Source organism: Pezoporus wallicus, unplaced genomic scaffold, assembly GCF_028554395.1.
Source record: "Pezoporus wallicus isolate ANWC-B61680 ecotype Strahan unplaced genomic scaffold, APGP_CSIRO_Pwel_v1 contig_5879, whole genome shotgun sequence".
Lineage (NCBI taxonomy): Eukaryota > Metazoa > Chordata > Aves > Psittaciformes > Psittacidae > Pezoporus > Pezoporus wallicus.
The window spans coordinates 462921-480529 of record NW_026637549.1 but is presented as its reverse complement, the minus strand read 5'-3'; the positions used below and the strand labels follow the sequence as shown (position 1 = coordinate 480529).

Below are 17609 nucleotides of genomic sequence, written 5' to 3'. Positions count from 1 at the left end.
TGTTCTGGTTTAGTTTTTTGTTGTTTTGTTGTGTTTTTTTTCTCTTCAATTGTGAGCATGTATTTGTCAAGCTGCTGAAAAGTACTGAAATTGTATAGCATTTTTTCTCGAGTTTGTTAAAAATGGTTAACGTGATGCATGACTGAAAAGTGACTTCCTCCTCTTTGTTATGTTGCAACTAAAACAATCAGTTAGTGTAGGTTCTCTCATTTTTAGTGCACAAATTGATTGAAACTTCCTATATGTGCTTATCTTTCCCACAAGGCTTAATGGGACCTTTAAAGGAAAATTAAAAAAAAGTTGCATCCACTTACTGAAAGTGTTAACTGAAATACTCATGTGAGATGCCAGTTTGATTCAAACCTTATCTCCTGGTTGAGGTGCAAAACAATGAAAAGTGACAATGGCCTGCCTTCAAGATAATTTATTATAAACATATTTCTTAAGTCTGTGTGTTTATTATATAAATATAATAAACCAGACTATCCATTAAAATTAGGCTTTCACCTCCCGTTCCTCAATCCCAATTTATCAGAAATTCACCCCCTATGAAACTCTTTATGATCCCAACAGGCCTGATTCCTCTCACTTGTTTTATTTCTAAACTATAAATATTGTTTTATTCGCTCCTTAGTGTGGAAATTTGGCTACATCCATTTTACATGCTTACTGGAGTAGAAAACTGCCTAATCAGACAGGAAAACGGTTGGTGGTGTATAAATCAGGGTTTGCCGGGGATTTCAAAGTGTGAAACTGGCAGACAAGTACAAATCCTAGGAGTTCCGCCTTTCTCCAGCTTTCCCGTAGAGTTTTCACATGGCAAATCTGATCACCAGAGCCATCTGTATAAACACATGGGTGTGTTGTCCTGAATTAACACAGCACCTCTACTGGGGAATGTAATTAGGGCCTTCTTTTAAAATTTCCCCACCAGGCTGAGATATCGATTTATATACTGGGTATAAAAATCTTCATTTTGATGAGGAAATCAGTAGTAATATGTGTTTTACTGCCTACTAGTCTAACAGAAATTCCGAAGTTCAGAGTGCTCCTTTGGTGATGCTGCAGGGATGAATTTACCCTCCCTGTCCTGCAGATCAGTGACACAATAATATTAAAAGAAATGCTGTACTACAGCTTTTCTTGTACTCAAAGAGAAAAAAAAAAAAACATCAAAACAAAACAGAACTTTTCATATACACACGGTTTTACTGTAACATTGACTGCTCCACTCGGTTGACATTCCTTCCTAGCATTCATGTTGAAACAGAGTTAAGTAAAGATTCATGTTGTAGTGGTGACAGGAGGAGTTGTTACACAAGATGTAAAGTTTCCCTTGGATTTCATGTCACGATTTTTTCTCATTATTTAAACAAGAACTACATTGAAGTGGTGCAGGTACCAGGCAATAAAGATTTCCCTTGGTGCTGACAAACTCTGAGACCGCAAACAGAGGTGCTTACATGCCGTAAGAGATATTGCATAATGTTCTTTTCCATTAGGCTAGGGATTGCTGTCACAAAGGAAACATCTTTATATAAGAACTACCATTATAGAAAAGAAAACATTTAGTTCTCATTATATATGAGGATTTCACTTCCAGCATATTTTATTCAGTAATGTATGGAAACTGTTTCTAAGCATGCAGCTTTTAGCCTGCCTTATTTATTAAAATGCTTTTGGAATTTCTTCAAATATTGTCAGTAATTCTGGTTTATTATTTAGTGATGCCAAACAAAAATGGAGGGAATATATTGCTTGATTTTATTATTTTGTTTTGTTTTAAAAGGAAAGAAAGTCAAATACATGTTTTGTGGAGAGATCTGACAAAGGTTTTATAACTCGTGTACATGAGATACCTACATATCTGATTTTTAGGTAGTTTACTGAGTCCATTTGTAAGTGTTTTGGCAAGTGAAAAATTCTATTTTGTGGCTATGGGATGTGGAAAAACAAACAAAGCAAACAGGAAAAGAGTTCTGCTGCAGTTCATCTGTGGGTCACTGGCATGGGAATTGAGGTGCACACGATGTGTTAATTGTGAAAGAAAAGTTGGAGACAGGAATTGATTTAAACAGTAGGTGTCTGTATCAGGGGAACAAACACAAATGTAAACCCCTCAGCCATACTGGTCAAAACACAGATAAGGTTAGACAACAGTTTTGGTACTTCAGTGTTTAAGATATTGGTAGCAATTTTTTTGGTGTTCCCAAGATCACTGCAAGATGATGCTATAAATAGCAAGAATATTTTATATTAACAAGCAGACTCTTTTTCCTTTCAGTAATATGAAGTAGGGTTTGAAGTACAATCAATAGGGATATCGAATAATGACATTTCCACTATTATTTTATTTTTGAGACCACTTTCCAGTAAAAAGGTCTGAAGCAAAGCTTTCTACTGCATACAAAACTTATAGTAGCAGAAATATTTTCCTTTTTTTTAATGAAAATACTGATTACAAGCCACAAAACCTGAGCTGTTCTGCTGTTCTTATCACAAATATTCTGTTAATTTTTAGAATTTTTATTTAAAACTGTTTTGATTTTGTTCGGTTTGTTGGTTGTTTGGTTTTTGTTTTGTTTTTTTTTTTTTCCCAAAGCTTTGGACATTGTGAAAGATCTCTGTCTAAAAAGCTGTTTTGAATACTAAGCTATTTGAAGATAAAAATGTTTTGCTGTCTTGAATGACTGAGCCCTAGTGGTGTACATGCTTTGGTGACTGGTTGCAACTCTGGGTACTGCTACCATGAACACTTATGAGCAACTTTGCAATTGCCATTATCCAAGGAAAATGTCTGGACAGAATGGGGAGACAGAAGTAAGGGTAGGCTGACTGCTGAAAGGTAGATGGGTAGGTGGACTACCTGCCACTAGTCTTATTCATTGCCTGTTAGGCATTCTTTTGAACAGGCTGTTATTAAACCACATTAAATTTTGTTACAAGTTGATTCCTGCAAATTTCATTCCTTTCACTGTGATTGCAGTAAGTTCCTGTCAGCCTGACATGACAGGGTCAGAATCTTACCTGACAAAAAATTTCTTACTGTCCTGGCCTTGATAATTTACTTTGGTGAAAGATCTTGCAAAACTCCTGTTTTGCCCCAGGTAAGGTGGCAGAATACAGAAAAATTCAACAAAATAATTATGTTCTTTGCCATGTGGTGCTGCTGGCATTCAGCTTTACGAGGTTTTTCAGTTCTTATTTTTGTTTTCCAGATAAGGTGTGTTTCTGTTCATTAGAATGATATATGGATAGATGTATAAAAGATATGTTTATAAAATACTGATCAGATTTTTGACACAAAAAGTTCTCCACTGACAGCATGATTTTGTGTTTTAGGAGTGTGCTAAATATATAGAAGTAAATTTATTGATAGCAAAGGAAGCTTCTAGAAATAGCACCCTGTACCATTTTGACTATCTGGTGACAAAAATATTTTTTATGTGTTTTAGTCAAAATGATGATTTTATAAATTGCTAGTTTTAGCATGCTGGATTTTTGCTTGGTCAGGTACAGAGTTCTGTGGTTGTAATGCAGTTATGATTGTTATCTCAGATGATATTCCCATCATAGTGTATGTCTTTGCAATGGAGGCAACCTTGACAGAATAATGAACCAAAGTAGGCTTAGGCATCAATTACTAATTATGCTATGGAGAAGATATTTCAATAGATTTGTAAATGTCATCACTCAAAGAAAGTCTATTTTTAAAGGATGAGAGAGGTTTCATTTTCCAAAGAAAATACTTTCTCTAGGATTAGACAGAATTATTTATTTAAAATTTTGCATAAGTTTCTTTAGCATACCAATGTATTATATAGACTTTGAAAAGATGAATTTTAATTTTTAAATATGAATTTATATATTGTATATTGAAGACTTGAAGGACATTTTACTGTATCTGTAGACTAAAAGTGAAGACTGCTATTCCTTAGTGATTACCTGCTCTCCTAGCACAGACTTGGTTTATTTTCACAAAAATTGTTAAAATACTGAGCTAACAATATACTAAACCCAAGCAGACCAAAGTTAGGTGTGGTTTAATAGGTAAATCACTGCTCTCTCAGGTGCTGGGCTGCAGTTCAATCTGACGTCCAACTCATTAAATTCATTTAGTGGTCACATCTCACATAGCTTGGAACAGTGGGATTTTTTGCTTAAGAAAGGTGGGAAATGGAGCTAGCATGAATGATGAATTGTTTCTCACCTTTAGGTGGTCTTTTCAGGCTTGAATTTATTTGAAGGAGAACTGAGAAATACATAGTGGCCTATAGGTTGTTCTTAACTTCTGTGTTAAACAAAACAAACTTGTCCCTCTAGTCTGTTTTTCCAAGCAGGATTTTGAGACATATATTCCAGATTATCTCTAAGGAATTTACTCATTTATATACTCCTTTAATTACAGATATGCTTTACTTAACCTATTAAGTAGAAATTCTTTTAGCTTTTGCTAAAGACAAAAATGAGCAAAATGTATTTTTTCCTTTTATTCTGATATTTGCCTGATTCATAAAAATTTAAATACTTCTGAAGAATGCCCTATATCTACTTTTTGAGTCCAGATCTTCACACATGTGAATTAAACATAAATGGAACTGGAGTATTTTAGACTTTTCTCCGTAAACCTGAAGTTAATAAAAATCCTTGTACTTTTATTTATTTAGATGATGGGACTGCTGTCATAAGTAATGATGGTTTGTCTCCTTAGTGAGTTGTTTGCCAATATTATCTCTATTATTATATTACAGGTCACCCACTTCAACAATATGAGTGTTAAATTTACTTATTAAATTCTGTAAAAGACAAAGTGATAGGTTCTTAGTTTTGTTTCTTAAGGTCTAAGCATTTTTATTTAGCTGCCTTTTTTTTTTTGTCTCAATTGCAAGACATTATGGTCATAATCAGATACAGTGAATAAATACAATTTTAGGCTATATCTTGAATAGAAACACTTTTTGGTCATCCAGTGACTGCATCTATTTCTGACTGATGATTTTGTGTTTGGCATTAAGCAAAGGTTGCTGTGTTTTGGTATCCACACACTTCTGTTGAGCTAACCAAAGCACAATATTTAGAGCTAGTGCTGGCTTTCCTATGGCTCCATAAAACAGGTGAGTACCTGGTTTGCCATAAACCCTGGTGACACAAACTTAATTCATCAGCATTTTCTGACAAAGTTTGACTCATTAGAATGTTTTTATGGCAGTCAACACTTTCTGTTATATTTTGGTCTGGTACAAAGATGATGAAGGCTTGGATTTTCTGTACTGCAGAATCATTGCCTTACATCAATGCTCTACTATGAGTTTATGCTGTTCTTCTTTCTTCTCATGCCTGAGTCATGCCAGTTTATTTGTGGCTGCATGTTGGATCAGATTCAGGACCTGATCCAGTGAAACTAATTTAGAAAAACAAAACAAAATTAGTTTTAACTTGCATCAGTTCCCAAATTAGGGCATTTTTTGCTTCTGTTTCTGCATTTGTGCTGTGGTAAAATCAGGTCACTGATACAAGAAACAAACAATCAAAGCTACTGAAGGAGGAAGGAGTACTTGTTTCTGGGTCAGTGCCAGCTATTTGCAGATGCAAACTGTTCACATAATTGGGATCTTAAAGTTACTCTGGATCCCAAGCAATGCCAATGGATATGGATAAAAAATGTTAGTGAAATTCTTATAACAGTGAAATGGTTCAGGCAAAAAAATTGAAGTCTTGTTCTTTTATGCAATTCTTCTTAAGATTAATGTCCTCTTTATGCACTTCCTTTCCCTCTTTCCCCTCCATCTTCATATTATACAGTATTTTCAAATTCATGGAACCATTATTTTTTTTCAAGGTTGTTACCAACCTTGGGCCTCTGGAGTGGATTCTTAATACTCCCAGTCGTCACAGACTTCATCATGGTAAGCTAAAAGTGTAAACTCTTATTCCTTAGTGGGTTTATTTTAGTGGTCACTATTTATTTAATAATAATTAGGGACTGGAATTGTATTGTAAAAGTAGCTTTACGGAAGGATTTAAATTTTGATTGTTGCTTCAAAAATAGTCCTTGTTAAGTTATAAATTTTACAGTATTTTAAAACTTTTTTTTTAACTGATATTTAAAGTTTTTACATTTAGGATTGATTACTGAGCAGAAATTAAGCCAGGATATTTTAAGACTTTCAGCAAAACAGTTCAATGTTTCTAGATATGAAGAGTGACAGAAAAATATCTCATCCTTCCGTGACTACTAAGACATCATCAACTTGTCAATCACTAACATGTTTTTTCATTCAACTTCAAACAATGAATGTGTGAAAAGGCACGGTTACCTTTTAGAAGAAGAACTGTTGAATGTTTTAATGGAATTTGGTTTCAGCTTTCTGAATTATTGAAAAATCTCACTTCACACAAATGCACGATGATTGATTTTTCATCAATATTCAGAGGCATTCCAGACCGTACTGCATATTTCAATTTGATTAATAACTCCATTGCATACTGAAAAATGTCATGATCATTTAAGAGGAATAGAAGTGGATTTCATAGATATCCTTAGGTAATTCAGTGTGCAGAGATAACAAGTAAAAAAGTAATAGGGGAATGGAAGAACAAAATAATTGGAAACAGACTCAAACGCAATTATTGGTACAGAGGATGTTATTAATATTTATTATATCCTCCAAGTGTAAAGTGTTTATGGCACTGTGTAGACCTTTTAAAAAGACTGCAATGTTGTAAGTGTCTAATCCTTAAAATTTGCACAAGTACTGGTAATCCTGGAGGGACACACTTTGCTCTTGTTTGCTGTGCTGTAAATCCAAACTAATCCCTTGACCCTGATCAGAGTTAAGCAGAATTGCCCTGGAGCTGATCAAGTGCTGTACAGTTTCTCCAGACAGTCTCCACAAACTTGGGGATATGTAATCAATGTTTCTTTGCTCATACTTTTGATAGAAGACCTATACTATATATACAAATCTATTTCCCCAGTAAACAGATAGGAGGATCAGTTTCCCTCACACTGACGTTAATTAATCATAATGAAGGCAGGATCAGAGAGTGACATGGTTTAGTGGTGTGGTCTTGGCAGTGGTGGGGTAAAGGTTGGGCTTGATGGTTTTAAAAGTGTTTTCCAGCCTATCTGATTCTGTGGTTCTATATGGAATAGAAGATAGAGACAGCTGAAAGCCATTAATGAGATGGTTGTGCATAAATGTATTTGGCATGTATTTTCTTAGGTAAAAAATGATGATTTTTTTTTTTTTTTGGTCTGCTATTTAATTTGTCTTTATAAATATATTTTGAATTGAGTTTACTCTCCAAATTAATCCTTCCATTTCGCAGGGATTTTGGGTGTGACACATTTAATTACTATGTTTGAATCTAAGTAGAAAGATAACAAGAAAGAAACAATTACAGCATATTAGGAGTGGTGGATTAGCTACCTTTTAATTTATTTTTTTTTTTCGTTTATAAATTGATGCTAATGATGAAGATTTCCCTCCATAATTCAATAGCATGTATTCTTATATATGAAATTACTGGTCTCATAGATGATTTTTATAACAGGTAGAAGTCCTTACTGCATTGACAAAAATTATGGTGGCACACTCATTATCTGGGGCAGGGTGTTTGGTAAGTAAAAAAAAGGTGTTCTCTCTCATGTTTAGTTAGTGTGGCAGAAATATGTATACTTTTGAATTTGCTTGTTGGTTGTTCTTTTTTCTTATTTCATCAGGAACATTCGAGGCAGAAGATGCGAAAGTCATATATGGTTTAACACATCCAGTGAATTCATTTGAACCCATCATGCTCCGGGTTCTATAATTTGTATCACTGACTGTGGTATCTTTAACAGGCACTCACATTTGAAAGAAACTCCTCTCTTAGGCACAGTTGAGGCCATCCTTGCATTGATGCACAATTAAATAATCTACAATTTCTTCAGTATTTAATTACAAAACATATATTTCCAGTGATTCATTGAGCATATGCAGAATGTGTAGTCAACATGAAAAAACAATACAGTAAAATTAATAATTACAATAGTACTATAACAGGCCTTGGACTGAATGATTTCCATTTTGCCATATGCAGAGCAATATGCAGCGAAGCAAAGACAAAAATATATGTTTAACCTGTTGTTTGTCTTCTCTAAATATTGCTATTTCATAAATAACTGCATGTTGCAATACCTTTACTATTTTTATCTCTTCTGCTTACTTGCTGCTCAGAGTACCCCAGAATGTTTTTGTTGACAGCATTGTATAGCAACCATCATGATATCAGCAAAACCTGCAGAATAGGTTGAATATAGGTTTTTAATTAAAAAAAAGCCAACAAACAAACAAAAAAGCCCAAAAAAAACCTTAGTGTGGTGTTCCTCAGATTTATTGGTCCAGGCTTCACTTAAGGTGGATTAAAATTTTCTGTAAAAACCTCAGGGACTGAGTAGTATTGAAGTAACCACTTGCTTTTCATGACTGTTCAGCCCAGAAGGTATCTCAAAGAATGAGAAATTCTACCTGAAGGTGTGTCTGGGCTGGAAGCTGGAAGGATGGCCAGAGTCTGTGCAGTTATATCCATTACAGTCAGATATTAAGTAATTTTGTTATTGAGAATATGTCATGTCAAGGTCCCCATAACCAAATTCTAAGTTAAAACTACCATAAATATAGCTATACAATAAACTGTTGAATACACTGGATTAATTACAGGAGAGACAGATTTTCCTCTGAGCTGGAGTCATTGTAATCCTCACTATAAACCAAGGACTTGATATGGCTCCTACCTATTTTTGTCAGGGTTTCTGAACTTCTGACTGTCTTCATCTACTCCTAATTTATTCTCTCTACAGACTCAAAAATTCATTTTTAACTTTCAAGTAAATAATAAAGCATAATGTTTTATTAAATTTTATTTTACCAACAATGAAACATTACATGCTCTTTTTTTCAGTTACATCCCTTGGCTCATATTTGGAACACATTTTGGGCCACACCTGGATTCTGCAATAAGCTTTCTGTCCTATTCAAAGGGCCAGGCTGGGGACCAGGCAAACCTAGACCTGGCCTTCCTGAGGAAATCCCAGTGATAAATAGAACATGCACAGGCTTTCGGCTTTGTGTAATTTGCTTGGACCTCTTAATGCTACTGGATCAATATTAAAAACTCTACACATGCTATTTGAAATTAGCAAGTTAGCCGTCATAAAGCATGGGGGAAGATGAAATGGGAACAGAAACTGAAGGAAATGAATGGTTTACCTGTGTGTTTTTATTTGAAGGGAAAAAAATAATTTTTTACTTATCTTTTCATTATTCATTTCCTGAAGAGATTTCAAAACTGTTCTGTAGTGTACGGTACTTTTTCTTTTAGCTGTTAACACACACACACAGAGCATTAAACTCTGTCTCACACTAAGTAGTACATAAATCTGATAGTGGATTACCTTTGTGCAATTATCTATGTCCCTTAACCTTTTTTGTGTTTGTAAGTATAAAGAATACTAAGAAATAACAGGCTGGAGCAGGTCATTGTCAAAAGCTATTGTCTGTTTTGCTTCATACAGATCACTGGAAAAGAAGTTCCCTTCAATACAAGTGTACCAGTTTATCTTGATTGCTATGCAGTTGTACATTTTGCTGTAACAATGGACTTATATACTGAACTTCTTGCTGCTGCGACTGTAAGTAATCTCTGTTGTTATAAGAGAGCATCTCATGCTGACAGTTATATCACGCACAACATGTTTAAGTAATGAAGCATTGAGTAGATGCTCTACAGCCTGACTCATATCTTATTTAAACTATTATAATAACAACTAGATTCTGTAAAAAGAATCAACGTAAATGGATAAATACACCATAATAAATATATAATGTTTTATGTTATTTATTAAACATTATTTAGTAACCATTTCAATTAATTATAGATGAATATGCTTAAGTTAAGCAATTAAACAAAAAAAAATAACATATGTTCCATAGAAGATATATGTGTGAACTTCAATTTTTAGGACCTCATGAGAGGAAAAATGTACCTCGGACGTGAAACTATGTAGATTTTAAGATGTCAAGGTTGTTCATATTGTTAATTGCCCACGCTTCAGAAGGAAGATTGCAAAGGTTTTGTCATGGTTGAAGATGGAGAGCTTGGTTCAAAACTGGAGTTCAAAATTGGAGGAGCACAGACTCAGGGCAAATCCTTTTTCCAGTTTTGAACATAGAACAGCATTGATAGAAATAGAGCAGGGGGAGGTACATATTTACCACCTTGCATTTGGGCTGATAAGATCTCCCTTGTAATAAGATATAGTTCCTCCATTGATACCTGACAGTCTGTGAAGGTGAACTATGAGGCCACTTCTGCCTTCAAGAAGCAGCACATTAACTGCTACCATGGCTTCAGCCTTCCAACCTCCTTTTCATTCTTCCAACCTTCACTACTCTTCGTTCTTTAAGAAAGCTAAGATCTTCTAGTTATGAAACATAATTTTAAATACATTTAATATTCCCACAAATCAAACCTACCAAAACAAGACAAAATTCTATCACATGGATAAAATGCCCTTTGGCCTTCTTAAGCCCTTTCTAAGACCGCTTTGGTTAAAGCCTTGTATTTGTGTCAGCCATGTTGCCACAGGGTGCCAGGGGCTCCCTGGGTTCTTCAGTCTCTGCTTGCCTTCAAAGCTGCTTTGTCCCAGCACACTCACCTGATGATCTCCGACCCTGAGCTAACAGTGGTTACTGTCCACTGCCCACCTCGATGGACAGTACAGGACAGCACCCTTCCTGCCATGGCCCTTGTCCCCTGGCTGCCACTAGCCCCATGCCCCTTCCCTGGGGAGCAGCCCCTCACACTGCACTCCAGTGGCTTTGCCCATGACCAACATGACTGGATCCAGCCAAGAGGCAGATTTCTAGAAATAAGTCTTCTTCACATAACTGGCCGTGGTCATCCATGAAGGATTCCAGAAGATTGCAAAGCCATATCAAAGCTGTCAGAATTCTTGTCTGAACATTGACGTTTTGGTCTTCCATCTGAGATATTCCTCCTGTATTCCAGAGTGACAAGGACAGGAGAGGGTCTGTGCCTGCAATAATTTCTTGGGATAGGAGGCAGCAGGTTTATAGCAGCTCTGGCAGCTCTGCATATAGCTGCTATAGCCCTGTTTCCCCCCCCCCGCCCCACTTTTTTGTTAGATGTAGTGCGAGTAGCACATCAGACCAATAGTATGATGCGATTTTCAAGAAAAGTTTAAAGAGTGTTTTACATAGCATTCCCAATATAATATAAAAGCTACCTCAGGCATACTCTTCTGATTAATACAAAGTTATTCTACACATCGTGTTCACCCCTATAAAGGGTTGTGCTGCAACTGCAGGGAATTCAATTACTAAACTGTCTGAGGCTTAGTCTATTCTGACTGGTTTTGAAGACAGGAAATTAAGCCAAAGGTAAGGATAAATACCTCCAATGTATACAAGATATACAGTATGCATGATTGGCAATGTTCTTATATTGAGAAATGCCTCTGCAAGATTTCCAGATATGATTCTAGATTCCTACATACCAGAAGCAAATCATTTTTGCATAGGGATCAAACTGTAGGGGTTTTGTTCAGTTGGGGTTTTTTTTGTTTTGTCTTTTTTTACTTCGTTGCTGTTGCTTTTAGCAGTGGGAAGTAAAGAGTCTGCTCGTGATTTTTTTCCTATTTTATTCTTTTCTCTTATTGCCATTTTCTGGTTCTGGAAGGAAAAACGAATGGTCCATATTATTTTCTCTTCTGATAACTGCAGCTGTTTAAGTAATAAGGGAAGTTGAAAAATGCACCCAAGCCCAGATGATCACTAAATTCTTGCAGTCCTGGAGGAAATATCCTGAAGATCCACCATTTATGAACTTATCACAGAGACCAGCTAGAAAATTCTCTGCACAAAAGTACCATGTATTACACGCATTACAGGTAGTAAGGAGAAGAAAAGAAGGAGGAGAGCACAGGCGCCTAGAAGCACCTCATCTCAGGACATAAACCTTCAGCGTGGGTGTAGAAAGTGCTGGTCCCAAGGCAGAGTTCCAGCATCGCTCTGCAGTACAGTGGGAAGCTGTCATGAGAAGGAAGCCTGTGTATGAATAACTTTACTTGGCAAAATCTTTCTTCAATATCAGTTTTCCACTACACTGAGTTATGAAATGTCTATGGATACAACTGGAACTTTCTTTCTGGCTATGAATTATGTCATAACTGTGGCATAGCTCCATAAATGGAGGCAGCTAACTGTTTTCCTCATTTCTAGGTATAAGTTCCATTTCATAATAGCCATAAGACACAGCACACAGCTATTACATTTCTCAAGTGATTACAGTTGCTCAGTGTTTGGTCTCACGCCCTGTAGAAGTGTTAAATTTCTCTATCTGTAAAGAGCAACCATATACCGTCTGTCTGACTGACCTACATTTAACTTATAAAAAGAGCAAAACAATAAAGAACAAATATATATTTTCCACAGGAGAAAGCATGCAGTGTTTATTTTATATATAGTGCTCTGCACTGCATCCAGAGAATAAAATTACTTCTGAGCTCTGCACATCTATATCTGATCCAAAGCTCCTTGAAGAAATGGGATTTGGATCAGTCCCAGAGAGAGTGCTAGGAGTGTAAGACTGCAGAACATTCAAAGCGAAAGTCTCATAGATCCAGAACTGCATGTATCACATAAATCAAAGTGAAATGTACCTTAAACACATTTTGCAGTGTCTTTTTTAGCTTTAGATAGATACTGTAGCATTTATTGTGCTCATAATGCTATGAATATGTGAGCAGTTTCAGTTAAAGGAAAAGTAGTAAGGGATAAGATCTCAAAATCTGAGAACACAAATAGTATATCCATTCAGTAGGACATAACCAAGTACTGTATATGGAATATTGCTAAGTTTTTTTAGTAATTCTGAGTTAAAATAAATTCATAGTAAGACACCTAATGTTACCATTTTCATAGAGTTGTATTAGCATAATTCATTTGAATGTTGAAAGTGTCTGATGTATGACAGCAGGGCATCTATTAACTCATGAAACGTGCTGACATCGTTCCTAGCAGTTCTTTTGAAACACTGAATTCATCAGGATGAGAAAAAGCATCCATGTTATTCTTCAAAAGGAATAAATCAATCTGAGTTCTTTGAAATATTAAAGTCAAATTGGAATATTTCAATGTTCATCTAAATACACATTTGGAATAACACATTTCCTTCATTTAAATGAATTATTTTTTATTTCTAAAAAAACATAAAATAATAATGCTAATGGCATTCTGTTGATTACAAAAGCATGTAAACTTCTCAAATTCTATAACACACCCTCCTGCCCCTTTTATAAAGGCTCTGAGATATTTTTAAAGCTTTCAACGAAATCAAAATCCAACAGAAATATTTTTTTCTGTTTAATTGCAGCCAATAACCACATTGCAAAGTTGTGGCTGACTTGTGACTGGGGAACCTGCTGTGGTCACACAGGCTTCTCTGTTTATACAAATACTCCAGTATATAAATACTAATTTATTTTATATATACATCCATGCATATTATGTTTAAGTGGAATGAGGATGCTGGCACTAACAAATGTGTAAAAGACACATTCTTTTCACACTGCAAATTGCAGTGTGTAGATTTAATACATGATGTTTACTTTAGTGATATAACCCACTGAGTATTTTGTTGATTTTGGTAGAGTAATGTCTAGAAAATGGATGCTTCGGCTGCCAGTATCCACTTCATAGGGTGATACATGTTTGAAAGTAAATAAAAGAATCAAGCAGCATGTAACTATACCACTAGAGCTGTAAAGAGAAAGTTATGGAAGCAAACGAATAATGCTAAAAGTTATGCTACGTGGCTGGTTTTCTAAAAGCTGTTATTCCCAAATGGCATCATGACGTATTTCACCACAAAATTCTTGGTAGTCCTTGACTAGGAGCACAAATGAAGGAACACATTTTTTTGCTGTATATGAAAGTGGTGCATGTATCTACAGTGAAATTGGTGCATGTATCTACAGTGAAGGGTAAGTTATGCCTTCATGGTTCCCACTAAGGCTTTATGTCTCACCTTTCATCACTCCAGAAAGCTGAAGACTTGGGGAGTGGAAGGCTGCAACACTGTACTCAGCCATTGCAGTGCCATGTATCTGTGTGAATGTGATGATAGTGCCAGTTAACTCTGCAATTAACTGTAATCTGTGGGTTGTTCTTTAGGGTCCTCCAGTCCTTCACATTCTGAGCTACAGGTGGCACTGGACCATATGAGGTTTTACAGACAGCTGGTGTTGAAAGTGTTATGGTTCAAGTAGGAGAGCATCTGAAACGAAATGCAAATTGACCTAAAAAACGGAATCTGTAAAATATGATTGTGCATGGCTCAGGTAGTTATTATGCCAAAAAAGTTACTTTAGTTCTGATTTACTAACATAAATTAAAATGTATTTCTATTTTCTTTCTTTTTTTTTTTTTTCCTCCTGGAAATCCATGTTTTAAACTGAACTGCAATTTATTAATTTCCTTTCAAGTTCTTAATCTACGCTTTTTTCTTCTGTGGTTAGATAAATGTGGAGAGTCAAATGACAAGTCCAGCCTCCAATTTTGCACATCTTAGAGAAAATGATGAAGATAATTTTGCAGGATCACACTCCAAATTCTTGTATTCAGTCCTTTCTTTGTGGAGAAAAAGCTGCAATCTGAATTACAATATTAGTGTCTCTAATGTCAAACTTATCGTATTTCAGGGTCAATCAGTAACAATATAATAGAATGATAATGCTAAAAATTGCTATTGTTTCCTGAAAATGTTAACTTTAAGATAATTTTTCCTACTCTTCTAGAAATAGCAATTGAAATATATCTTTAAGCAAAGAAAGAAAGAAAAAATTAATTACAGAAGTTATGAAAGAAACTTCTTAAATATGACCCCAAAGTGCCTGCTTTGGTGAAGTGTTTCCATCATCCACTCAAATCCAACTCTTGGTGCAGGGACCAAATTTAGACTCTAGATTTGCAGTCTAGTGAGTGACAAGAAATATAATCATTCAGAAGGTGCTCTCTCTCCACTGATTACAGAGAAAGCCTAGGTTAATAACAGTTTTTTAGGCACTTCAGTAAACGTACTTAATGTAAGGTATAATGAATCAGCATCTGAGTTTTCTGAAACTGGAACACAAGAAAACACAGCTATCTAGGACTCGGTAACTGATTGTCTAATGCTAGCCAGTTTGGAAACACTGGGAGGGCAGAAGAATGTGAAATAATAGAGCTCGTTTGAATTAGAAATTGGAGACATCCATACGCATTCATAGTGGGTACTGCTGGGTTCTTCCTGAAGACACATACTAACATTTGTTGTCTCAAAACCATTGCAGGTTCATTCATTTTCCATAAAGTGTAGTTTTAGCCATATGTTGTATTGTGACTTGCTTGAAATCTGGATTTGAAGCTCAGTTGTCTTTCCTTCCTAAAGGAGATACAAAACCTTATGTTCCTTTTCTCGGAATAGCGCCCTACCAGTGTGTAAACATTTTTAAGGCAGCCTCTAGAAGGCAGTGCATTGCACTGGGAGCAAATCAAAATCAGACAAACCTGGCCAGAAGGACTATGTTTTAGAAAAGGTATAATTCTCCAACTTAAAGATGAGGATAGTCTCTAAGAGGAAAAGTCTTGAATTCCAGCCCTAGTTCCCTGACAGAATTCTTTATTTGACAAGTAACAATCATTGAAAAACATATCAAAACATTTTTTAAGAAATTCATGGATGAATTCCTTTACGCCTGTGGCAAATCATGCTCCTCTTCATGTACTTCTTGATTTTTTTGTCTGACCCAGTTTCTACAGGAAGCTGAAGTGGTGGTTGAATTTACTGTGATTAGATGAGCAGTTTAACAACTACTAATTTTATTAAACTTAACTGGAGTCTGTGCCTGATTTTTATAAAAAAATCTCTCCAAAAATTTTGTCACTTCAGAACAAATTGCTTCATGCTAATAATGCAAAGCCTTCTAAACTTAGAACATCAGTGGGATTTTCAGATTCTAGATACAGAAGTTTTCAAAAAGAAGCACCTTCAATTTAAACTTTTGTTAAAAAAATTTAAAAATTCTGTATGGAATTCGCAGACTTATTCCAAGTGATACAAACCTTGATAAAGGATTATAAGCCCAGTTGACTTAAGTGAGAATCTCAGCGCATAACTGCTATACTGAGTCCCTCCCAGGTTCAATGTCTAGCTGCATATCCTTTCTCCAGTGATGCGCCAATAGCGTATGCCCAGGCTATGATCATAAGAAAAGCATAAAAATATCCTTTCTCAAGGTCTACATGTAGGTAGATGGTGGTAATCATCTATCTGAGGTTTTGCCAGTTTATCATGAGGAGCGATGAAACAGATGGGAAACATAGCAATGCAGTAATGATCTTGATATATCCTGGTATAAACCTGTGCAACAGAGTGGTTTGACAGGTGTTGTTTGTGAGAAGTGTGTTCTGGCTTGTAAACTGGTGGGCTGCTGTTTAGCTTGCATATTGCTGGGATTGTGGAATTTTGTTTTTCAATAACTGCTTCTTAAGGATATCTAAGTAGGTGCTTGTGATTCTTCAGTAAAACAACAGAAACCTGCCCCAACTGAGTGTGTGGTTTGATGTGTTTTACAAACATGGGCACTGTAAGTTCACGCAGCTGTAAAATTTGAGAATATCCTCTTGTGGCCTCCCACGCTCACAGATACTTTAGATCTCTTTGAGGGGTAGGGGCCACCACCAAAGGAAGGTGGGCATTTAACCGAGTGAGATTTATTGAAATCAGGGCAGGCATGCCTAGATTTTTATTTTTCCAGAGCCTATAGTCTTGAAGAGCAAGATGCTATTCATAAACCTTATTGCTATTGAAGCCCAAAAGGATTCCTGTAACTCAGCCAGATCCACTACTTTTGTTTTGGGCTTTTTTGTTGTTTTTTAAATGAAGAAACAAAGGCTTTTCAAAACTAATATTTGAAAGGAAGTCAGGGAGGGAACAAGAAAACTGGTTAAATATTTGATTTTCAAGGGCAGCTGTGTAGAATACATAAACATTTAATAAAGGAAAAGAAAAAAATCAAACTTCACAATGAAAATAATATCTGTTTTCCTGAGTTTTGTTTATATCATTTAGATTTAAGTTTTAAGTCCTCATCCAAGTACTAATACACTTATTAATGTTTGAAAATATTTTAAGTCCGATTGAAGGTAATTATATGAGTTGAAGCATTTTGCTGAATCGGAACCAAGTGTCAAGTTGTCATAAAGGGACAACATTAATTTTGTTTCTTCTTAACTATTGTCATATTGTCATGTCATATGAATTTTTACTCTCACCAGTGTTTTGTTTTGGTATCCACTGGGATTTATAGATGACTGTTTTAAAGACCTGGTAACAAAATGAAAAAAACGATGAGGGCTGCTGGGATTTTTATCTAGAAATATGTTTATTCCCTCTTGAGTAAAGGCATAAAGAGAATCAAGTAATTTGGGGAAAACACATACTGCAGAAGGGAGTATCTTAATCATTATTTTAGAAATACAGCATTCAGGAACCAGCTGTAT

General features: G+C 35.5%; 1 protein-coding gene across 1 annotated transcript in view; it reads left to right on the top strand.

The window, feature by feature from the left end:
* Positions 1-17609, top strand: part of AGMO (alkylglycerol monooxygenase) — a 138977-nt gene that overhangs the window by 96285 nt on the left and 25083 nt on the right. The window contains 5 exon segments of the mRNA XM_057406227.1: positions 5840-5906; positions 7558-7623; positions 7727-7806; positions 8947-9078; positions 9560-9676. Coding sequence (XP_057262210.1) covers positions 5840-5906; positions 7558-7623; positions 7727-7806; positions 8947-9078; positions 9560-9676 — 462 coding nt within the window.